At 39.6% G+C, this 26065-nt stretch overlaps 1 protein-coding gene and 1 long non-coding RNA gene across 4 annotated transcripts; one reads left to right on the top strand and one right to left on the bottom strand.

Moving 5' to 3' along the window:
- The first annotated feature begins 1380 nt into the window (after positions 1-1380).
- On the top strand, positions 1381-16259 carry LOC135579174 (uncharacterized). The gene is made up of 3 exons (XR_010471764.1): positions 1381-1454; positions 1642-1688; positions 16111-16259. It is a non-coding gene; the product is annotated as an uncharacterized LOC135579174 (long non-coding RNA).
- On the bottom strand, positions 10864-26065 carry C1D (C1D nuclear receptor corepressor). 3 transcript variants are annotated; one of them, XM_065059310.1, is made up of 5 exons: positions 25589-26065; positions 16173-16319; positions 14790-14856; positions 14256-14311; positions 10864-11416 (listed from the first exon to the last, which is right to left on the bottom strand). In XM_065059310.1, the coding sequence occupies exons 1-5, from the start codon at positions 25664-25666 to the stop codon at positions 11240-11242; spliced, it is 525 nt and encodes a 174-aa protein (XP_064915382.1). In that variant the 5' UTR covers positions 25667-26065; the 3' UTR covers positions 10864-11239. The 3 variants fall into 3 exon arrangements, with proteins under 3 accessions (XP_064915382.1, XP_064915383.1, XP_064915384.1); XM_065059311.1 differs by having other exon boundaries at positions 16173-16338; positions 25589-25624; XM_065059312.1 differs by having other exon boundaries at positions 24987-25612.

The raw sequence follows: 26065 nt of genomic DNA on the forward strand, positions 1-26065 counted from the left end.
GCCCGGCGTGACACATCGCGCCAGCAAGGACTGATAGGCGCTAAGCAGGGAAGACAAGTCAACACCTGCTTAGTCCTTCTGGTAAATCCACATCACTTCATACCCAAAGAAGTGCAGAACCTTTTGAGTCCACAGAGCAGGGCTCCCTGCACCAGCTGGGGTCCTGTCCTCCAGCCTGCAGTTGAGAAATGCTGCTCTTTTCTGTTCAATAGTTGCAATCTATCAGGATCTGGAGTGGAAAAATAAAGGACCTGCTCTGCTTCTTGCTTACACCACTCTAAGTTAGAAACAAACCCATCAGCATTAGCAGCATTTCATGAGTATAAAACAGGTGAGAAAGAAGAAACATCTATAGACTCAGAATTTAGTCATTGTATTATTTTCCAGTTGTGCAGAGATTACATTATGTATAGACATATGTACATACACACATAGACAATTTTTTAAATCTCTCCAAGAAATCAGACAAAAACTAAGCATATGGAAATTTAACTGGTTGCTCATAAAAAACTGCTAAAATCTACCAAAATAAAGGGGCATGGTGCAGTCTACACATGCTTGTTAAAAATAAATAAGGTAAGAAGGGCAGCAATTTTAACTATTAGTACCTGATGGGTGGTGCAGCAGTTTCACTTATCTTAGAAATGCTGTGTATCTGTATTTTTTTTTTTAATCTTGGGTTATTTCTCCTTTTTTTTTTTTTTTTTTGGTCCTTGAACCTCAGGAGATTTTTAAGACTTTTTAAAAAAAAGCACTTCTCGCCGCTGCCTCCGGCCTGTTTGATGCTCCTTTGCTGCCACCAAGTGGAAAAGAAACAGCAACGCTAAAATCTGCCAAAAGAGCCTTCAGCTGACACCATGTGTCAAACGCCTCATCTGAATTTGCTTTCCCGCTTTTCGTCTCTCCCAGTTTTCCCCCTCAGGCGCTGCCTCTCCCGGGCTGCCCAGAGAAACAGGCGGGTGACGCTGCCGCCATTTTCACCACAGAGTCGCCCCCAGCAAAGCAGCCCTGAAAAGCTCCCACAGCACTGCCATCCATGGCACACACGAGGGAAACAAGAGAGGAGAAAAAGAAAAAAAAGTAGGGGAATAACAAGTACACACAGCACAACCAACAGCGATTTTAAGGAAGTCGCTCCTCAAGCATTCAATACATTTCCTCAGTAACATACCCCCACTTTGCCTCCTTGCAAAACTGGTCCTCCACTGACGCAGGTGCACTTTATAGGTATAAGAAGTGCAAAGAAACATAAATCCTACCTTTTCCCTGTAGAGGGGCAGAATAAAAGGTCAACACACGGTGGGGGCAAATACAGCACCTCACAGCCCTGCTCACGTGAGGTAACACCCGCCAGGCAGCGCCGCCATTTTAGCCCTGGGGCTGGGCGGTGACCGGCCACAAAATGGCCCACCAGGGGCTGCGGGTACCTCAAGATGTGAGTCTTTGTTCTCTGAGTGAGTACAGAAATGGGGGGAGGGGGAAATATACCCACAAAAACCTCACTAGGTATAGGTTAAGGATGTGTGTCTCTGAAAGGGTCTGCTGGGGGAGGAAAGGGCTGAGGTGAAGTGGTGACCATGGCCTCTGGGTGGCTTTCTGTGAGGCACAGGAAAAGAAAATGGTCTCTCTTTATCTCCTCAGCCAGGAAGCGCGGTGACGATTGAAGCAAGTAACAGTTCCATCAGGAGGTGAGTTTTGTTACGCTCAACTTTTTTTAAAAAAAAAGGAAATTAAAAGCTAAACAAGTGTTTTGGTGGACCATTTAACGTGGCTGCCATGTTTGCTTAAAGCATGCCTGATGTACCTTGTGTTTAAACAAGGTAATGCATCACCATCAGCAATTATATTCTACAAAGAAAAAAATCTAGCTATAGGTTCTTGCTGAGAAGTAGTAGTTAAAGGAACGAACATCTGTTTTATTGTGTTATGGATGTTTTTGGGGCAGGAGTGCTGCCCACTCTGGAGACGCTTCTGTGCAGATTCTGCAGAGGAATCCCAACAGAGCATATCAGCTTCACCTTCCCTTTTAATTTAAACTAATTTAACCTACTACGACGAGATGTTCTTCCCTGTTTTAATAGATCTTGGTTTTGTAGCAATTGCTGTCATTTAGGTAATATCACACAGATGTGTCCAAGGAGCACAAGCTTGTGAGAAGAATTTCTGGCAGTATTTCTTTAGTTCAATCTAATTTCAGAGGCAGGAGGAGAGCCACCCAGTTGAGTTATGTTGAAGGGGGATATAGGAAAAGCAGATGAAAGACCAAGAAAGAGCTATAATGGCCTTTAAACACAAAGGTAATTAAACATGAGGATTTACACACCTTCTCTGTTGTGCTGTAATCAAACTGAAAAATGCTTGCCTCACTTAAATTTATAAAAGTAATCTAACCTGCTAAAATAAGAAAGTATCAGATATATTAAATAGGGAAAAATGGCAAACTTCTAAGCATGTAGTTGTCTAGTTTGTTTTCCAGATGCTTTTCAAAACCTATGTGTTAAGATGGGCTCTTCAGCTTTGTCACGTAGAAATATTCAGGTGTCTTAACAACACGAGGGCCACAGATGTGTTAAAACACACAGTGCCAGCAAAGTCATTCCAGTTAACACCAGCTGAGAATCAGCCTTTGGTTGTGAGGATTTTTTTCCTGCGGTTGGTGGGATTTTGGCTCAGAGTAAATTGTTACTAATCTTTGCCAGCTGAGGCCACTGAGGTTCCAGCAGGTTACCCAATACAGGCTTTGTCTTAAATGATTTTGAACCTCAAATTCTTTTTGGACATAGATGAGCTTACCACTGTGCATTAACTGAAAGCTTGGCTCAGTTATATCTTGGCTTCTTGCTATGGGAATGGAAGGGCCATGGGGTCAGGAAACCCTCTGCAATTCAGAAATCACTGCAGCCAGTGTCACAATCTGGCCCCTTTGCCCTCTGATAAACTCTGCAAGCAAATCTGAGGGCAAAATCCAGCTGTTATTTTTTTCTGATAGTACAACCTCACCTAGGTGGCAAAAGACAAAAAAAAGGAAAAAAAAAAAACCTAGTTTTCCCAAGCTATTTACTTTATCTTATATTTTTTAAGTGGGCCAAGTCTCAATCTGGGCAGTTTGTCCTGGTTTCAGGAAGGAGAAGAAAAAAAGGCACTATAAGAAGGTACAGGTACATCTAGAAATATTAGCCTATGCCCAGAAATTATTCATATATCTACCAAAATTCTTCTGTGTAATTCTGTATATAAGGGATGAGATTGAATTCTTAGTCTTTAATAATCTGAGTGTCTTCCAGAAAATGGATACTTCATTCTGTGTAGCCCAAGAACACCTATTAAAAAGAATATATTAAATGAACCGGACTTCATTTTACTAGCTCAAACCTGGAACAGCTTCACAGCTTTTCTAAATAAATAAACCACCCAGTATAACAACTGTAACCCTTTTTATTATGCTTTGAGACAAGAATTTAAGTTTCAGATTTCTAATACATTCAGCATATTTAAACAAGTAAAAAGAGGTACATTCTCACTGGAGTTACCTGTTAGGAAGGTGACACATATAAATTAATTCTGTTTTAGTTCAACTGGTGTGAAGTTGAACTCCAGTGTGATAATAACGTAAATTAATCAGATACATATGACAGCATCCTTTGTCTACATTAACTTTTTTAGAATGTGAAATCCAAAAAAAGCTACATGGAAACAATGCTGTCAGAAGTTGCAAAGTTGTCATAGATCTGCAGTTCTGCAAATATAGTATGTTACAGAGCCCTGTCATCATCAGAGATAAATTAGACTTTAATTGCAGAGCCCATATTGCTCCCTAAGCTATTTGTGGCTTCAAAACTGTGCTGGGAGCTCAGTAATGCTGATGACCATGCATGGGAAAACTGGAACACAAGTGAATTAACGGCCAATATCTATCATGCAGTTCTCTGCGGCTTCTCTACAGCCCTAATCTGGATAGATTTTGAGTGGGATAACTTTTCTTTTTAGCATCTTGACAGTGCATTTCAAATGTTTACCTCAATGAAGGAGAGTTACTACTTTTAGGGAAACATGGCTGGAAGTTTTAGCTAACATTGCCAATGTGGCTTACGCTTTACAAACCACATTCTTGACCAGCTGTAAGAATAATGCTTGACCTTTCCAGGGAATTAAAAAAAAAAAATCAGGCATGGCAGAGACCAAACATGAAAAAGTCTAATACAAGTAGTTAAAAGCTGGCAAAACTATAAACATCTGGGAACAGAATATTACTACAAGAAGCTGAGGCCCTGTCTGGAAGTATCAGTTGTAAGCATGGTACATGATGAAAGGTAAACATAACAAATACTATCAAAGGATGGAGGAAGTGGAACTTAACAGACAAGTACATTTCAGTGACTTAGAATCAGCTAGATTTTCAGTGCTGGTTTTGTCACATAAAGACATTTGTACCCACATAAAGTCAGATTCTCTTTTGTGCTGCATTTTTGCTACTGAGGCCCTAAAAAATCAAGAATTAAAATGACTTAAAGCAATACAGAGTGAAGCTTGTAATGTTATACACAGTCTCCAACAAGAGCATTTCACTAATAAACACTTTGTACTTTGTTACACATCAAGAAAAGAACTTACTGCCATTCAGGAGACACGTAAGATGCAGGTGGATGTGTAATGTGTATGTACATGTACAGCTCCTCGTGAAATTAACTGCCTTGAGGAAACGCTCTCTCCATGGAAACCTTGCAGGAGAAAACATGTTTTGTGTGTGAGTTGGGGAGTAGGTTTGTCAGCCCTGGGGCAACAAATTAAAAAGATTGTTTATGTTATCCAGCTTGACAGTGTTTGTTACTAGGCATTTCTCCTTGTCCCCTTTTAATAATGAGGACAGTAACTTTGTGGCTTTAAACAATGACTAATTTGTTCCCATGAGGCCGAAAAACACTCAAGTGACAAAGAGAAAATAAACATTCTAGGAAACAAAGGCTACAACATATTAATGAAAATGAACATTCATATTGAATAAGAGAATATCAGAGACTACTGCTTTTTCAGACAACTTTTTCCACTTGCAGAGCTCCACAGCTGCTCGTTTACTTTGAAACTCTGCTGGTCAACAGCAGCTACGCATTTGCCGCTAGAATTACTACTTTAAAAGTGTTTATTGCAAGCACAGCTGGGTTTTGTTTCTTTTCTGCCTATTCTGGATCATTGCTATGCAAGATCTATCACCATGAATTTGAGGTGATTTTTAGCTTGAAAATTATTTTGTTGTTCACGAACTCTTTGGATATCCCATCTAGGTACCTTTGATATCAAGATTGTCTTGATGTAAAGCTGAAACAAGATAGTGCTGAATTAGACCTGTTTTCTGGCATTTAATATAGGCTTTAAATTGATCCACGGAATGTGTCCACACTAGACTGAGAAGCCGCCTCTTGGCAATACTGAATTATCATACTGAATTGCTTCCATCCATTTGCTGAGGCTGCCAAATTGAAATGATGCACGTCAAGGCAACCCTACACTGAAAAGTAAAAGATAGCCTCTTAAATGTTCCATTTATAAAGCTTTTTATTCTCAGTCAAATTTAGTATCCCCTCTGAAATATATCACTTTACAAAATTGATACCTTGCCGTTACAAGATTTCCACGCTGTATTCACTCAGCTTAGTAGTAAAAACAAGCTTTTGCTCTTTTCCCTTTGGTACAGCTGATGAAAATTGAGCGTTCAAAGTCTGCTTCTTAGATCACCAGCCCTAAGTATTCTATAGATTTGTAATCTTCTCCTACAGGGAAGGTTAAAAGTCATCAAAAAGACAAACTGTTAGTTCTATCAGTAAAATATTACAAGTGTGACACATTGGAAAGAAGAAATTGAAGGAAAGAACCCCAAACTACCACTAATGCTAAGGATGCGAAGAGTGATCTGCAAAACAGAAGCGTTCATGTGGACTTGCTGGAACTCTCTGCGAGGAATATCACTCAAAGCAAATTAGTAAAAAGAAAAATTACACTGTCATGCTGCAGAACTTTAATGCATTTTTTCCTAATGTGTGTCACATATGATTCTAAAATGACAAATTGCATTATTAACTTTGTGTATTATTTCCTCTAAATTGCTGTAGCATAACACTTTTTTTAATCACTGGCAAGTAAACTTCTAACCAAGAAACATATATAGTCTTTGTAACTAATGCCCTGTTTTGGCATCTTTACATCTCAGTTTATGACAAGGGAATAACCTGCCCACATTTGGGCTTCAACCCAGTTTGAATTATTTTGGCCCTCTGAGTTAGAAAGTTTCTTTGGCTTGAAGTTTGTCAGGCTTACTCTTTTGGAGAAGAAGAATATCTTCACAAAGCCTCGTGATAATTTCTTCAATTATATTCTGATTTGCGTGTCACTGTTTAACTGAAGTTTGTTGTTTGTTTGTTTTCCAACTTCCAATTTGCATCAAAAATAGTTTGCTATTGTTTCCTTACACTTCAGCTCTCTCAGGCAGCTATACCCTCCTAGCCAGCCATGTCCAATGCAAGAAAGAAACTACATTCCAATCAAGTTGTTTAATTTTTTTTATGGATAACTTGGCACATATCCCAGCCTGTGGCAATGTTAAACCAAGGAAGGTTTTTTTTCTAGGTATAAGGGTTTTTTGCCATTGCTTTCGGTACCAGAGAATTGAGTCAAAATTAAATGAGATCTTGCCAGGAGGAACCCAATGTCACTGAATGCCACTTACACCAATATACCCCCACCTGTGTTTCCAGTTCCAAACTGGAGTTTGCTGGTCATTACTCCCTAAGCCTTTCTGGGGCAAACAGCTGATAGAAGCCTTAATCCGGGTAACGAATGTCTCTTCTTCTGAGGCTGCAGAACCAGGTCTTCATCAGTCCCTGGGCGAAGGATGTCATTTACTATGGAAACCAGGGTTTCCCTTTACATTTGTAACGGTCCCAGCCCCACAGTTAGAAAGTGAATTTCAGTCTACCATTTTAAATCCAAGAAAATTCTTAATTCTGAGAGAATAAAGTTTCTTTATAATTCCAGGTAACTATGTTTGGAGATTTCCAATAAAACCGCAATGTTAATACTTCTTGACAAGGCTTCACACTAGTATTGATTTTCAAGGCCAGGAGAAAATAGGATGACTTAATAAAACATCTACTCTTGAGGATGCCGTTCTCCAATAATAAAAATACTGAAGGAGTAGAAATGAGTGTAAGTGGTGTGTTGACTTCCTAACTCATGACTAGCATTTATAAGGGAGAGAATTTAAGTTCTGGTAAGAGTCCTCCTTTGTTTGCAGCCACAGTAGATGTTGTCAGAGAGAGAGGTTTTCTAGGAGGAGCTCTGTACAAACTTTAGACAGCTGGGAGACTTACTTTCTCAAGTCAGAGATGCCCATTTTGTTATGGTAAAAATCTCTTTACATGCCTGGGACAGTTAATGACATGGATTTTTCTCCCTGTACTGTTCTTTTGACAAGCATAGGTAGGTGTGGAGGAAATCTTTCATTAGACATTTAAAGATGCATCAGAAAAAGATAATTCACTGGCTGAAAAAACACTGAGTAGTGGGCCAGACGCTACTACTGCAAAGTCCTGAGCCACTGATTTCATAACTGAGTAATTTACATTTCCTGTCCAACTGTAGCAATTCAATGAAACTACACTAATTCAAGGACTGAAGTCCTTGAGGACCAAGTGGAAAGTCTCCCAAAGAGTCAAGTTCCTACCATCCAATGACCTCCAAATTTTGCCAAGCACAGAGCTTCCCAGATGCTCCCAAGTGCTGTTTGCTATTTTAATGTAGCTATTTAACACTTACACGAGTGGGGCTTAAAATCTTCAGTTGCGTTTCAATTTCTCTTCTGAAGTTTTCTGTTTGGTTGGTTTTGGTTTTGTAAGCTTAGAAAATTCCCTATGGAACCTCACATCAAATTCCAGTCACAGCTGTTAACTTCACGGGCTCTTACCAACCTCATGACTTTCTTGGTACAAAGACCAGAAAGGAAGAAAACTTTCAAGAACAGGTAACACATTAAATGCATGTATCAAAACATAATCTTTAACAATAATATTTTCACTTTTAACTTAAAAACATGAACACAAAACACACTAATTTTGATATCGATTAGCCTCTAGTCAGTCCAACTACATATGTTTCTGCCATAGCTTAGAGTTTTATGTAACTTTTTGATTGCATTAGTTAGAAACATTCTCAGAAACAACAGTTTTGTTAGTGCTTCTCTTAGCTGGTATGTCTAATATTAATTAATTGATAATCAAGAGAAAGCAGGAAGGCATCACACAGACCTTAATGTTTTCTTTAAATATCTTAAGTTCATCAGTACTTTAATTCACTGGTACTAATGACTTTTGCTATTATAATAGCAACTCTTTGCATTACAGTGGTATTAACGAATGCAGAAGTGGTATTTCTGCACCATTTTCAGCACATACAGCAATGGGACTACAAGTCTCACAGATGTTTTCCTTCCCTTTCAGGCCCAGTAGAACCATTCTACAAACTATAGCTCATACCAATTTATGCACACAGCCGCTGCAATAAATGTTCTTATTGCCAGCCTTGTATTTTCAGGCAGGAAAGTTGTTTTGTTTTTTATTCCAATATTCATGTAGCTTTTCCAGAAAGGAACTTTCACAAACAATCTTCAGTCAGTTCAAGTCGTTTCATACCTCATTGAAGTTAAATACCTACCCAGAAGTCTAGATGTTCCAAGAACACTGCAGTGATACAAGAAACCACTTAGCATTCATGATCTTGTATTTCAAGCCCCTTTCTAATAGCACTGTTAGTGAATAACAAGCACATGCTTAACACATCTTAGTTTGTGGGGCATTTGCTTGGGTTGTTTTGTGTCAGAAAAGCAAAGCCACAAATCCATACTGAAATATTGAATGATACAAGCCTTAAACAAAAAGAAAAAAGTTTACAAAGTTGCACTTGTTTCAGCTATTTAAATTGCCCTATTACAAATACCTGTATATAATTAATTATCCCAGATGGACATCTACCTCAGTAAGTCTTAGCTAATAGCCTCGCATTATTCTTGTTTAAACATTTACCAGTGAAACCTGTGTACTTTACTCAACAGTGAATTATGATCCTTTTCAGAAATTACCCTTTTAAAACAAAAGCTATAATTGAACCTTAAGAGGAAAATCATGTAATGGAAATGTCCTTCAATTCCCTTTTAATTAACAGCACTGTGCGTAAATACAAGTTGAGCTGCTCACTTCCTCCAGACAATGCCTCTCAAAGTATAAGACATTATCTCCCAGAAAATCTCTACATTAAAGTGCCACTTCAGGCCACTTCTATCCTATTGTCTTCCCAGTTAGTTCATGGGACACCTGGCCTTTTTTCTTAAATTGATGGTTTTTGAGATAAACATTTTGAGCATCATCCTTTGGACAAGCAGACCTCTACATCCACACAAAGTCCAGAAGTCAGTTCATAGTAGCCTACAGCTCATCACTTGCAAGATCAGGTTGGAAGAGGCACAAGACAGGACACATGGGCTTCCAAATCAACTCTATCCAAACCTACTGAGCACACCAAGAGCTGCCTTTAGTCATGAACACAGTTCGGATCTTTTGCATTTTTAACCTTCATAGCACAAAAAAATACTCTGGAGTCCAAAAGATCTTTTGTTTGGCATAACAATGACATTAACCTGTAGAAATAAGGCATTCTCATTTTAGCTTTCAGCTGGCAAATGTTTATGGGCCTTTGACATGCATACTCACGTGAGCAGTCCTCTAGATTTGAGGCAGCACAGCGAGGTACCTACGTGAACGTATATACAAGTTCTCTTGTTAGCTGGATTGGAGGATTTGCTATTGATTCAGAGTTTATCATAAAACAAAATGTATAAATTCATACCAGTCACTGAAAAAGTTCCTAGAGATATGCAACAATTATTTGAGTTTAATAAACTTGTATTGAACTTTTACTTTCAAATATATATATTTTTAGATAGTCAATGACTAGAACCTTCATTTTAGCACTTAAATCAATTTAGTCCGTATTCTGCATTGCATGATGCAGTACAGCTCTGTACAGACAGTAACTGTACATCATTCAGCTTGCAGTACTATAGATCTACTGGATATGTTATTATCATTTACTCTTTCACACTAACAATGTTTCCCAAGCAGTTTTGTAGACTGCTACCCAAACTGCATTTTGGTGAACTAAATTGTTTATTTTTTCTTCATAAATAGTCAGGTGACTGCTAATTGTTGAACAGCTTTTAGGCCGATAATTGAGGGTATTGAAAAATGAACTAGTGAGGTTTATCTGAAGAAACTAACACACCACCTCTCCTAAATAACTAAGCTTCACATTTTTAGGAAAACAAATAGAATATTTGTAAAACAGAGCAGTAGTTTTTACCGCACCAGAGAATGCTTTCCCTGATGAAGATCTGAGAAATAGCAACAGATGACCACACGCCTGCCACCTCAGAGCACGTTTCTCTCTCACAGTGTCAGCAGTAAGGGCTGAGTACTGCAGCCAAAATGCCAACTAAGTTCCTGCATGTGCTGTTTCCCCAGCCTGCTCCCATTTTTTGGGGCCATACAGATTGCCCTTTGGGGATATCTGTTTTTTCCATTCACTAGACATGGTGGCTTTAGAATGGCATCCAGGTTGTTTGCTTGTGGCCCTTGAAGCTCGGTTTTCTCAGAGGCAACAGAAATAAGGGAATATGGCAGACATTCAAGTTCAGAAGCTGAAAAGGAAACAGCTTAATACAGTGAATAAGCCTTACAAAACACAACAAATATAGCATTTCACACAGTGATGTCATGAGAAAGTAAACACGGCTCTTACATAAACACCACAAACGGGACAGCCTTGTTTGAGACTTTTTAATATTCAGGAGACTAAGGACATATTAAAAAAAAGTGCAAGCATTCCACAGTAAAAAAATTGAACTCTTAGGCATTATAAGCAAAACGTCACTAGTATCACTAACAAGCGTATGTCAGGTCACTGTCATTTGAACAATGAAATGTTACTTCTTTCAAATCAAATGGCACCCTCAGACAAACATCTAATGCGAGCACCTCAGTGATAAGTGTTCTGGACAAAATACAATCCTGTAAAATTCTTAAGTATAACTTAATCAAGATACGTCTATACAGCACCTCTGTAAGATGAATAAAGTATGCAAAACACATTTCAAAATAAGTTCTAGGTTTCTGTAATTTATACAAATGGAAACAGAAGTTTAGTCCGTCTTTCTCTTTTTCCCTTTAGCAGGAGTTTTGGAGGAATGTTCATTTTCAGTGTTTGGTTCCCAGAGTGCATTTCTTACAAATCTAGAAGCAGCTCCTTTATTGAGTTTGGATGCCTTTTTCTTGTCTGCTATTTCTTTGACTTTGTTCATGTATGTTCTTATTCTCTCCTAGGAAAAAAAAAAAGTATATTTCACACCCTTCTCCCGAGATTGCTGCTAAAATAAAATCAATGAGCTCTCCATGCTGTACATTTCTATCAGTATAAAACCTACAATAATACCTTCTTTTAAATATATATACCAGGCTCTTTGCAAACTTGAGGTTTTCCCTTCAGCAGATTTTCCATCAAAGGTACCTATCATACTAATATTCGCATGACATTCACAGGAACATGAAGTCCTACAGAGTTGAAGACTCTGCACCTAATTTGTAGTGACACAAGAATTGTTCTTGCAGGCAATGTTAGAAAACAAAATACTGAACTCAATTTTGAATTTAGCCTCCATAAAGGTGGCAAAATAATATTTAGATACTTGACATATTTATGGACGAATTCTACTGTCTGACTACTCTCCACAGCATGACCAAGCAAATCCAAAAAGCATCTTACACAAAGATGTTACAACCATTAGATATGCAACTACACAGAAGTCTTGTGGTTAAGACCACAAAATGGTCAAGGGGGCTTATCAATGAACATATTTAAGGCAGCTTGATGAATTTCCAGCTGTACCAGAAGTTCCTTCTAGGACCATGGATAAGAAAAAAGTCTCTTTCTACTGGCATTCCATAAAGCAAAGGGATAGTTTCTTGCCATCTCAGCCCATGGCTTGGATTCAGCTCCAGCTAAATATACCTTCTCATTTATGTGCCTACTCATCCTCATCTACTTCTGCAATCAATAAACAAAATCACTTTAAGAAGGTAACTAAACCTCTCTGAGATGGGAATCATGCTCTGTTAAGTGCCTGCTTCTCTTCGCTGACTAGAGAGGATACTTACAGTAATCCTGTAAAATACAGAAAAAATTGCTTGATAGATTTCATGTCTACATATTTGGCCTAATACGTCCTTCAACTCTAGGGCCTTTAGCTGCTACTGTAACATGAAGAAACAACATTTTATATATATATATATATATGTGTGTGTGTGTGTGTGTATTTTATATATATATGTGTATATATATATATTTTTATATACACACACACACATATATAAATACTGATACTCAAACAATAAATGTGGATTAACAGAACATTTATGGATACTGCTAACTAGGTACATGTTGATATTATGTACCCCATGCATTTCTCACACAGCCATTGACAGCTTTTTGGATCTGGAACAAGTTACTAGACTTACACTAGAGAAGTGATTTTTCAGTTCTTCAGTGGCCATTATAAGCAACTGATTTGTCAAAAAGTTGGCCACTCTTTCCCTTTCAAAAACATGGCTTTAATGAGGAGAGCTTTACAAGGTCTGAAATCATGATAGACTGTAATATTTTTTGGTGACTGAGATGGCTAATGAGAACAGATGGCAAACCTACGTGTATCAACAGGGGAAAAAGGAGCTGGCAAATGTCAACGTGACAAAAGAAATGAACTCCGATAGCTTGAATGTGAGTTTAATTAATACAGTTTGAATCTCTGTGTATTCCCTGTATGTACACAAGAAGAGCAGTTCTGAAAACAAAACAATCATGACAAAGTGGTTTTTTATTCCCTTTCCACATGAATACGAACATCACAACGTTCTTGGAAGGAAGGAATGTGCATTCATTCACCTTGATACTTGGAAAAGAGAAGTGGATTAAAATCTAGCCTATAATAATTCACTTGTTCTTCGGAGTTAGAATGACTGGCAGTTGTGAAGTAAAATACCAGCATAAAACGTCCACAGCAGAAGAGATATAATTTATTTTTTAGTATTGCTAAATTAACACAATATTCAGACACTATATAATATAGGAGGAACAAGAAACTGACAGAAACCTCATGAAATATTAACTGATCCATTTTTTAATATGATACAGTCTAGACTACTACTGAAAACCTCACAAAATTAAAAATAGAAGTATTCTTGTTATTCAGGCTAGCTTTCCACATTTTTCAGTGCTGTCTCCCATTCCACTGGTTATGTAAGGATTACATTAAAGCTAAGTATTTTATGATTGCCCAGATTTAATATTTTCATTTATACGGGAATTAAAATGGGTGGCTATATGTTTTGATTTCTATTTCTTCTTCAGGCTAAATGATTTGATTTTTTAAGTCAGCAGAATTTTCAGGATAGCCAGCCTTCTATACTGTAGTCATGCATCTAAATGGAATATAACGACAAACCTAAAAGATTTATTATAGGTTGTAAATATGTCACTAATGCAGAATTACTGGACAATACACATACAACTGGTGCCAAAAAAGCTTTTAGCTTTGTTGCTGAAGTGGATTCTTTACTGCTGAGAAAATGAATTAATGGAGGACATGAAAGGGGGAGGGGGGCTCTTTCCCGTCTTTGCTAGTAAATCAACCACACTCTACTTTCAGAGTCATACAAAAGTAAGAAAAGGCGGCCTTAAGAGATTAACATGAATCCAAGTATTTATAAGAAAAAAATACCATACTGGAAGTTATAAATTATTATCAGACATGTAACATTTTTCCATTAAACAGATACAAGTGAAAAGCTGCTCTGTTCAGAATCCAATTCTTAAACAAAGGTGGAGAAAAAATGATACCGTTCATCTTCATATTCTTTTCTAACTTCAGGAGACTCTACAACTTTGCTTTAAAGAGTACTGTTTGGGACTAAAAATATTACCTTCTTAATTTAGAGAGCACAGCAGGGCATATGAACAGTTACAGAACACCATGTAGCATATGCATGTTATTATGGCAACGTATCCATTTTAAATATAGATAGAAACATTTTTTTTACTTCTATATGAGTTAACTCTCCTGGGCAAGTTCAGATATTGCAGTGCAGGCAGTGTAAGGATCTTACCAGTTCTTGTTTCACTGGATGTTCCTTTGGATTGATTCCCTGAGTAGCCAAGTATACTACAAGAAAAAAACATGGGTTTTTTGAAACTGAAGGCTGTCATGAATAAGGACCTCATCAATCAGTCACATAGGAAAACTGTAGTTTCCACATAAAACCATTAATAAGAATTGGAGTTAACTGTGTTGTTAAGTATCTGACAAACTATTATAATCAAATCTTGCAGTTAAAAAAAAGAAAATAAAAAAATAATCTAATATGGTTTAACTTTCTGTCCTTACAAGGACAGAAAAGGTTGCCATAAGAAAACAGAAAGAAACACCCTCGTGCCTGTACAAAGTCAATTTTTGTAAATATGAATTTGTGATTTGGAGTTTCAACATCATCTACCCTACAGATGACAATAATTTGGGTCCCCGGGGTAACTGCAAGTTTCTAATTATTTAGCTATGAAATATGATTATTTAATGTTTGCAGCTGTCTAGAAGGTGTTCAAATGGCAATCATAAATACTTTTTCCTCCTACCCCATACTTACCCCAGAACATTGAATTTAATGTGTATACCGAAACCAAATCCAGCTTTGCTTGCTCAAGAGGGTCTAACTAGAATGAAAAAAACCCAAACATTTTAGTAACATGCATATTTTATAATTGTGAATGTATTCATAAAAAATACACACTGAGCAAGCACATCTTTGCACCGCAAGTTCACTGAGACCATGTCTATGCCTGTTTCCATGCCACCCCAGAATAATTCTCTCCTCTGCAAGCATTCATGGCATTTTCCCCCTCTGATGTTAAATGCCAAAAGCACAAAAATCTTTTGATGTGTAGCTCTTAGACTACTTTCCCATAGTCAGAAATAAGTCCCTATTTTTCAACAGAAATTCAATTTAAAACAGTTGTTGCTATCAATGGAAGGAAAAAAAACCCACAAACCTTAAGATTGCTGAAGCTCAAATGTAAGTATATTATGCTACAGACAATCAATTAACATTAAAACTACACATGGTAGACTGCATGTTCAACGCATGGTGGAATACTTAGGGCTGCAAAGCAAAGGAAGAATAAAGGTAATGAGGTTTTGAGGTTTTTTTCCTTTGACTGTCAAAGTCAATTTATTATTTTAGCCCTATAGGATTTCCAGAAACTCTGATAACATCATTGTACAGCTCACTAGTTCTAACATGGATACTGTCAAAAGATCGCTGTTGTCAAGACTGTTTTCTTCATAATTTATTTGTGTTAGAAATCCTCAGAGGATAAAAGAGTTGCCTCGTGTGCTGGCTTTTTCTTGCCCTAAAGAAAAAAAATTACATGCTAGGCTTTGAATGTTAAAAGATGGAGAGCTTTGGGTGAAGTCTCCAGGCAGTACCTTGCTCTGTCTGTATGCCCTGAAAAAAAAACCCACATTTTACAGACTTTTGCTTATAACATAGCTAGAGGAGACAGCTCAGTTTTTCAAGCACCAGGTTCTGCAAGTCTAGACTTCCAGAATCAGATCAATTCTCACTCAGTCAATTCACCTTTATATCCTTCTGGGTATACCAAGTTCCATCAAGTTTGTTGCGAAAAGGTCTCAGACAAAAATGTGAGTGACCTCTCCATTATGAAAGAGCATCAGCATGCACTGCAAAGAAGGTCAGCAATAACCTATAATATCCTCTGCCTAAAGGACTCGCTGGTAGGATCATCACTTTCCAGCTTGGAAGAGCATATATTTCATTGTTTAGTTTGTAAGACCATCTGGATATCTTAGAAATAGAAGAATTTCAAATATTAGGCACCAAGGGTAGGAAGCATCCTATTTGTTATTTCTCTGTGCAGTGGCTAGACTAACAGACCCTTTTATTTCAGCTCCTGTTCCCAGGTGTTCTTGTATTAATACCAAAAAGGTTGTCAAAAAGAAGATTATTTACCTTTTGGAGAAGCTCACTCCTGGAAACTGACATCATTGTCTTCAGCATCTCATCTACAGAACCAAGAGATTTTTCAAATGCTGCAAGGTAATCATGAATTTCAGTGGGGTATTCTTCCATATTAATATCATCTTCTGACATTTCCATCTGGAAAGAGGAAACAAAACTAATAATGCTTTTCATTAAGTCCCTAAAGAGTCAAAAGGCTGTATTTTACAATACAAAGTGTTAGCATTCATTCATTAAACATTATAAGAAATGCCTAGTTCTGAAGAGTTCTAGCAGGTGATGTCAATAGTGACACAGTTAAAGGTCCTGTCATTTCAGGAATATCTCCTAACTGCTGTGCGAAATGGCATGAAGGAGCATTACAAATGACATGATTGTAGTACCTATTCTTGTCACAGTCCCGAAACAGTATTTTGCTTTTATGGTCTGTGATAGAAAGAAATTATTTGCGTGTTTAAAAGAAATGCTCTATAAATCACAGTGTACAAAGAGCTACATCAAGCAACAGGCAGGACACTAGGAAAAAAAAATAAAAAGGAATACGGCTTCAGCCTCTCTTACGAACAGACGTTACTTCAGCTTTAAAGCAGTTATGCAGCATCAGTTGTGTCAGGATCAGTTACATCTTCCAATGCTAAATTCAGGAGTTGTTCCAAGAAATTCTTCTTGTGAACCCTGTATCCAGTTTTCTGAATTCCCTATGGGGTATTATAATCTGCCGATATAACTCTACCAATAACAAAGCCAGGCTGATTTGGGGATTTTGGAATACTCTGGAAAACTTGTAGAGACATCTATGCACAGCAACTGTGTGACAAGCAAAGATGTGGAAAATCCCAAAGCACTCATTTTTTGATCCCAGCATTGATGGTAACACAGCATGGCTACTACAGAGCCTTCTGGCTGCTGGCTTACAATTGGAATATTTACTTCCCCTCAGACCTTAAATCACACATTATCTCAGGGAGTTCACTTTACTTAAAGCTGTGCTATTTTCTACAACTTCTACTGATCAAGCAACAACCTTCTGAACATTAAAGAAGAGAACAAACATATAATTTTTTTTGCCCATTTGGTGAGCTCCATCAAGAACAATGGAAGCACCTGGACCACTGCAGTCCTTCCTACTTAGAATCAGTATGATAATCCCACCACACACGCTGAGTATGGAGGGCAGGAGCCTAAATTGGAGAAAATACACTTTGAAAATCTAAGAACACCAAGCCACACAGCCCATGCAAACAGCAAGGAAACAGCAAACAGCTGTCACATCACTGCTGTTTGTTTTAGATAAAGATTTGATCTTTCCCTTTTCCTGGCAAGAGCGTAGTATGTGTGAGAGAGGTTTCTTTTATTTATATTGTCTCCTAGAGGTCAAAAAGGAGGAAGATTGGGAGGAAAAACAAGCGTGGAGCTACTCAAGCTTGTCTGCAACTCCAGTTTCAACCACACCAGCATGATTCCAGAAATATTATCAGCCAGTCAACAAGCCCAGTCTCACTGCTGTTGTTTGCAAGGTTTATAATTATAATCCTACTCTGCTGCATGACTTTTCAGCCTTGTCAGGGCTGGTTTTCAGATTGAGTACAGAATCACGATGCTAACAATGACATGTTGAAGGTCTCCTCGCTGCCCCAGCATGTAACACATGTGTAAATACCATTTCCGTCAGCTGCAGAAGACCTAAACAAGAAAGCTGAGCTGGACCTACAAGATGCTCCCCACAGAAAGACAAAATACCAATACAATTATTTCTGCCATTTATGATCACACTGTTTATGCTTGGTTCTGTCCTGGCCATTTGCATTACAATCACCCTTCTTAGGTTGATTAAAAGAGTCCAGCAACAATGTTTGTTGATAACTTATAGTCATATAATACAGCATAAAAAAATACTCAAAGCTAGAGAAGAAACTAGATTTTTCCAGGTGTTAATACAGTTAAACTTGATTAGAAGGTGTCTGTCAATGCACATTTACTATACTTACACATACAGGGAGAGACATGTAATCCAATCCAACAATCATCTGTGGAGTTTAACATCACTACAAAACATACTATGGTCTTAATTTGATGGACATGCCTGAACATAGTGATAAATTACAGTTTTTCTCTCTCCCTTTATTAGGGTATCATCCAGCACCATAAACTGCAGGAAAAACAAAACACTACCACCAAACTCCTGTGGCAGGAATGTATTATCAATGAAAACTTAACTCGAGCTATTTTACAGCAGTTGCAAGGATAAACAGGCACTAGAGTATATATATGATATTCTTTCCAATATCCCCAAGCTAGACCTTAAAGAATGAGGCAGAGGAAGAATAGGAAGACAGAAGGAAAGATAGAAAAATATATTTTGGACTGTATTTTTTATGATAGCTGTCTCATGAACCAGAAAGAATTCAGTTTGCCCTTGTAAATACCTGACAAATATTTACCTGACACTCTCAATTAGGAAGGAAAGGGAAAAAAAATGCATCAGCCCTCAATGGAACAAGGCTGCACATGAGCCCATGCACACTACCCTTCATTGCTAAGTCCACTCCTTCTGCCCAGGGAACGGGAGGAATTTGTTGAACTTGTGTTTTCTGTTCATTTCAACAGGAACTAGCAAGTTCCTACTCCTGCTGCGTGGTGACCTCTCTCTTTTCATTAGCCTGTTGTTTCAGCCTCACTGGTCTCTAGGCAGGATATGTTACAGTGCTGGCACATGCCAACAATAAGGCAGCACTCAAGGGACTAAAATAGTTTTGATAACATTAAATCAACAAGAACAAACACTACATTAGAAAACATACACCAGAAACTCCACAAAATTGTTTCTGCCAAAATCAACACACAGACTATACAGTCACACCTGCGCTTCTCGACAAAGACAAGGATGGGAGGAACTAAGACGACATCAGTGACTCTCCAAACATACCCAGAGGCCTCAGTGGTTACGTTTCAGTTATTAAACCACAAACGAGATTTCCCTCAAAGTTTTACAAGTGTTTCTCTATATGTTTTGAACAAGCAGAAATTTAATTCGGAAATTTACTTGGCACAGAGTTCCTGCTTGAAAAATCAAGGACAGTACAAATATTCAGAGAAGAGAAGTTATGAAAATACTTGCTGGGTAAGCATATTAGTAATGGGGAAATCTCAGGGAAATAAGGATAAGACAGCATTTTCATTATCAAGTGTTAAAATGTAATATCTAATTGTGTGCGTGATGATAATACTTTATAAGATCATTTTGAGAATGCAAAGGAAAGTTCACAAGCCATAAACATAAAATAGAAAAGGCCTACTTTGATTAAGAACACTGAGGCAAACAAATGGTGATGAAAAATGTGGTATGACTTCATAACATCAGTCTACCAGGAACAACTTTCCCTTTTAACCCTGAGCTCAAAAACTGCTGTATAGTTTTTGGGAAAACAGCATTAAAAGAAATATATTTGAGGAAGAAAAGGACTTTAAATCACAAAAGTAAACCACTTTAATGAGAAAACTTATTCACTGCATTTAAGTCTGATCAAAAATTGTCTTATAAAATTGGTTTCCACAGCTAGTAATTCTTATTTCTTCAGAAACATGACTACATTTATATAAACTTCTGCTTAGAAAACAAGGAACACCTTTGGACTGTATTTTTTATGATAGCTGGAACACCTTGTTGATAGCAAGGAACACCTTGTTTTCTCTCCAGCCAGCATAGTATAAACCAGAGCAAGTAATACCTTCAACCTGCAAAAAGGGAAAAGAGGAAAATATCGGACATTATGAACCACAGAAAAGACACGAATGTGAAAAGGTGAAAGCAAGAGAAAATACATAATTTTATGCAATTTGTGTAAAAAAGACTAAATAGGTGGACATCAGGAGCAGTTTGCCATAGTGCTCATGTGGCTATTGATCTAAGATCCAACCAAGTTAAATTCCTTATTAAGGAAGTTTAAGTAAAAATGAACAAAACACAGGTGGTTGTGGATGACACCACTGGCAAAATAGTCCATCTTCTCATTTCTCTTTTGGCAGAATAAAGAGAACTCTGCAGACTCCTTTCAAGAAAAGCACACCCACGACTGGCAGACAAAGGTAAGAAAAGGAAAATGGGAAACTGCACACAATTTGCAGGCGGCTTTTATGAATAATATTTGAATATAACTGGTGCTTTAACACAAGCCTTAGAAAGTAATTGCCAGCTGGCTTAAAAAGCAAAACCAAACCTCCCTTCCTACCTGCTCCCACAGCAAAACTGCATCTGTCATATTGAAAGATATAAACTCTAATTAGGCCCTGGGTACCTCTATGAGAGATTTTGCTGAAGATGCATGATGAAAGCAATGGAAGCTACATGCATATATCAACATGGCAATAGGAATCCCCAAAAGACAGAATTAAAAATGCTAAGTGTTAGTGTCAGGCACGTGGTTTTCCATTGAAATTAAAACTGCCAGGTTCAGGATAAAAATGGTGTATTTGAAACATTTTGTAACATGCAAACAGAAGACAAACATAATTCAGCATCTTCTGCTTAATACTGCAATTTATTTCACACTTCATGTTAATTCATATCTATTTCTTAAGCACTAGGCGGCCTTCTCTTCATACTGAGCTCAGACCTTTTATTTTATATTTCATTTGAGGGACCTGGACAAGAAGCTCAAGAAGTGGGCCCATGTGAACCTCATAAGGTTCAACAAGATCAGGTGCAAGGTCCTGCACCTGGGTCAGGGCAAACCCCAGTATCAATACAGGCTGGTGATGAAGGGATGGAGAGCAGCCCTGCAGAGGACTTGGGGGTGCTGGTGGATGAAAGATGGGACAGGAGCCAGCAATGTGCGCTTGCAGCCCAGAAGGCCAATTTTATCTTGGGCCGCACCAAAAGGAGCGTGGCCAGAAGATCAAGGGAGGTGATTCTGCCCCTCTGCTCTGCTCTGGTGAGACCCACCTGGAGTCCTGTGTCCAGCTCTGGTTCCTCAGCACAGGACAGACATGGACCTGTTGCAGAGGGGCCAGAGGAGCCACAGAAATGATCAGAGGCTGGAGCAGCTCTGCTGTGAGGACAGGCTGAGAGAGTTGGGGTTGTTCAGCCTGGAGAAGGGAAGGCTCCAGGGAGATCTTATTGTGGCCTTTCAGTATTTAAAAGGGGCCTGTAAGAAAGATGGGGACAGACTTTTTTACCAGGGCCTGTTATGACAGGACAAGGAATGATGGGTTTAAACTGAAGGGGTGGAGATTCAGGCCAGACATAAGGAAGACATTTTTTACACTGCAGGTGGTGAAACACTGTCACAGGTTGCCCACAGAGGTGGTGGATGCCCCATCCCTGGAGACATCCCAGGCCAGGCTGGACGGGGCTCTGAGCAACCTGATCTGGTGAAGATGTCCCTGCTCATGGCAGGGGTTGGACTAGCTGAGCTTTGAAGGTCCCTTCCAACCCAAACCCTTTCCCAGCTGTCTCACACCTGTGGGCAGAGAGCTCAGGCACAGTCCTTGGCTCCCAGACAACAATTAAAAAGCATGAACTCTGTTCCAGGCTGTTATTCTCTTGTTCTCAAACTAAATTCAAACAACAACCGCGCTAGCTACAAAAAAGAAAAACTTCTACCTGCATGAAGGTAAATTAACTCACTTTCAGTCAAACCAGCACAGCCTACCATGAAATACCAAGTATGCACCAACAGGCTTATCTTGATCCCCTTAAACATATCCCAGCTCAAGCCATGGTAGTTACCCAATGCACAATTTGCACTACATTACAAATGCACAATAACCAAGCAACCATTTTTAACCCTGCCTTGAAAGCTAAGCTCCAGATAACATCTCAACCTGCACAGAACCCGACAGAACAGCTGACAGCCAGCAGGCTCTTGCTGATGTCACCGAGATAAAGTCTCTCGAGCCTCAAAGGATTTGCAAAGTTTATTCTGATCTGTCTTAAAAGTAGATTAAAATTTAAGGGGAGGGAATAATATTTTCGAGGCGCACTTCAGCCCATGGTGGATGTCACATGAGAAAACAGGTATCTCAGCTTGGCTTAACTCATATTCACTGCAGCCCCATCTATATCCACACAAACCAGCTTTGATATAAACCTTCAACTTGATCTGCATGGTTTGTAAAACATTTTTCTTCTCTCTGTGCAGTGTAATCAGCTGTCCTAGGTTCCATGTCTTTGATGACATAGTAATTCCCTCTTCTGAAGAAATCCAATATACCCTGGCTCTGTTCAGCTCCAACCCATCAATATACCCATCCTGAAGTACAATAATAAAACCAACTTTCTTTAGATATGTCCAGAACAATCCTTGGTGAGAGGTTTCCATAAAAGCTCTCACACTCAGACTATGCTAGCACAGCTGAGTTCACGACTGAGGCTTGAAAGTGATATTAAATTTGAATGTCTAAACTGGTCTTTAAAACACAGACTTTTGGTTCCACTGAACCTAGCAAAATACTGTCTCCTTGCATAAAACAGTTTACACATTGTAGAAGTGCATGAAACTCAGGATCTTCCCTCTATTGCTGTGGGTTTTTGTTGGTGACAGCAACTGAGTACTTCTGTCCCACCAAATTTTCAGTGATTGGGAAATAACCTGTCTCTGATCTTTAGCTAATGTATGCTCTAAACCATGGAATTTACTACCTCTTATAAAATTTGCTGCCACCCTTTACTAGTATCAGCACCATGAATATCCAGAATTAAATCCAACAAGTCTTTTAATCCTTTTAAACTGCTGAGCTCTTTTGTTTCCTTTAGCCACTAGCTCCGCAATGCATGAAAAAGTACTTCCTCTTATCAAAATTCGATTTCCTGTATTTACACTTCATGCAGTACCTTTCTCTACTGTTTAGAAGAGCAACCCCAATCTATTTTTGGCTGCTCATTATTTGCCTGTGCTAACAAGGCTATGTTCAACTATTAAAAGCATATTTACCCATCTTCTGGTTGAACATAACACAGTAACTATGGGATGTTGTGTTCTAAGCATTGATCTTATTGATGCAGGAGAAAAAGAGCAAAAGTCTTTTCTACCTGTCCCCTAAATAGAATTTAACAGCTGATAACCTAACAAAGAGGAGACCAACTACTATCAGCAAAGAAATGGGACGCGCAAAATCACAGAAGTGAGTAACACGGAAAACTCATTTGGGGACATGGAGTTTTCACAGGGATTGAAATAGATTAAATAAAACATTGTAGGATGGAGAACAGAGAGGCACTCTGGCCTGGCACAGGAAGAAAGGGTCTGGCAGTAACCACAGCCTGACATGGAAGGGAGAACAAATAACCAGAATAGAAGAAGCCAGGAAAGAGGAACCCAAGCAATTTCTCAGCACAGAACAATTGAGTTTACACAGAAGAGCAAGTGTGGGGAACACTGCCTGTGTGAAGAGGTAACTCCATGTGGTACATATGCCGAGGCCCAGCAGAATGCGTCATGGCAAGACGGCATGAAGAGCGGAGAAAAGCAAATAGTTACAGTGAACAAAGAGTCTGCAACCTCAAAGCTTTCACAGTATGCAATCGCATCCCCTTGGCATCATCTCTAAAGCTAACAATATCAAGCTTCACTCTCATTGTTACCCCTCACCCAGTCATCTTTGTTTCTTCTTTCTGTGCTGCTCCTTCCAGCTCCAGTTCTGCAATATCCACTGGAGCTGTGGTGACCAGTGTCACTCCAGTGCACTGATTTCTTTAACAGAATTGACATTTTTCCTCAGTTCACCATTTAATTCCATATACATCCTACAGTTTTCTACTGCTGCCATTAAAAACAAACAATCTTTACTAAATGCTGGCAGTCCATACGAGAAGCAGACCAGCTGTGCACGGATGAAGAATTGATTCTAAAAACCTTAAACCACTTCAAAGAGAAATGTGCTTATCAGAAAGGTTTCTGTGAGTGCTGCACTGTATTTCTGATAGGAAGCCAAAGAATTCTAACAATCACTTTCAAGTTTCTCCTGTTCTGGGGGTACAGCCTTGTGTTAAGTACTTTTCAATTTCTTTAGTAAGGGTCATACTGCCACAGGACTACCAATATCCAAGTAGGTTAGACTGGAAGTGTTCTTTTATATTTTTTAAACTAAAAAAATGTGCCAAACACTTTTCAATTTTGATTTATTTTACAATCAAGTCTTTCAATTTTTGTCTCAAAAATGTGACCTTTTAATTAGCATAATCTAAAGTTTAATTTGCACGTCAAAGTCTCCCCTAAGTTGCTAACATTAACTAAGCTTGCAGTCACAACGCTGTGACAAAGCGTAAGGAAGGGAATGTCTTTGCTTTTGCAGCAACATGAAAGAATCGTAACCAGATCTACTTTATTACAAAGTACGTGACCTTAGTAATTTTAAGTATCAGCTGTCCTTCTGTAACAGGAAAAGAGTGCTGCTGAACTGTTTAACCAGGCTGCCCAAGGAAGTGGCCGAGTCGCCACCCCTGGAAGTGTTAAAAGCCCCTTGTGGATGAGGGACATGGTTTAGAGCTGGACTCGGCCTTAAAGGTTTTTTCCAACCAAAACAATTCTCTGATTCTGTGACCTGTACATAAAAATTGAATCTTGTATTTGAAAACTGCATTTATGCTCACTAACAAAATCGGTATTGCACACAACTTAACCCTCGGTTCTGGGAAGTTATGGCGGAGTGTCCACTCATTCTGGACAGTGACAACAGAAAAACTTGGACTGTTTAACATTGACTTACAGCTCCCCTAGAAGCCTAATTTAGCTCTTAGGCCACACACAGAATCACAGAATGGCTGGGGTTGGAAGGGACCTCTGGAGATGATCCAGACCAACCCACCTGCTAAAGCTGCTTCACCAGAGCAGATCACACAGGAATGTGTCCAGGTGGGTTTGAATGTCTCCAGAGAAGGAGACTCCACAGCCTCTCTGGGCAGCCTGTTCCAGGGCTCTGGCACCTCAAAGTGAAGAAGTTTCTCCTCATATTCAGATGGAACCTCCTGTGTTTCAGTCTGTGCCCGTTGCCCCTCATCCTGTCATTGTGCACCACTGAAGAGTCTGGTCCATTCCCCTGACACCCACCCTTGAGATATTTATCAACATCGATGAGATCCCCTCTCAGCTTCTCCAGGCTGAACAGCCCCAGCTCTCTCGGTCTCTCCTCATAAGATGCTCCAGACCCCTCACCATCTTTGCAACCCTCCGCTGGACTCCCTTCAGTAATTCCTTGTCCACTTCCCCGTTTCCAAACGCCTCTGGAAGCCCCTGAAGCCCCACGGGCGAGCTGACTGCGTGGAGAACACCCAACCACAGACCAGAGACCACAGGCCCCCGGCCCCCGCCGCCCTGAGCCGTACCACTCAGCGGCGGGGAGGGGGAGGCAAAGTGGGCGAGCCCATCTCGGGGTGAGGACACGGGAGAGGCGAGGAGGGCCGCTCTTACCTCCGGGCGGCCACGCGTGGGGCTGGGGAGAGCGACGAGGTGGGTGGAGCCTCCTCCGGCGCGCAAAGGTGACGTCATGACCAGGGCGCCTGGGAACGAGCGGCGGTGGTTGCCCCACGGGTGTCCGCTGCGGTGTTGCGTCCCTGTTTGTAACAACCCGCCTCCGGAACGCTCCCCCGCCCTCCCCGTGCTGCGGGTGTCCACCGCGTGGGGCCGGGCGCCGGTGACGTGCCGGGTGGTGACAGCGACTTCCGTCCGTCACAGACAGAATGGGGCTGAAAAGGCGCTTTTTAGCGGCCGGCTCGTGTAGGTTGAGGAAGCATCAAACAGCCGGCGAGTCTCCGGCTGCTCCCAAACACCGCCAGTGGCTTCCTGGGAAAAAAAGGAGGCACGAACTGGTTTGAGAGACGGTCCCTCACCGCCAGAGGCGCCGTGTTGACACGGGGACATCCCCCGGTGGGGACATCCCCTCTGATG

Source organism: Columba livia, chromosome 3 (genome assembly GCF_036013475.1).
Source record: "Columba livia isolate bColLiv1 breed racing homer chromosome 3, bColLiv1.pat.W.v2, whole genome shotgun sequence".
Classification (NCBI taxonomy): Eukaryota; Metazoa; Chordata; class Aves; order Columbiformes; family Columbidae; genus Columba; species Columba livia.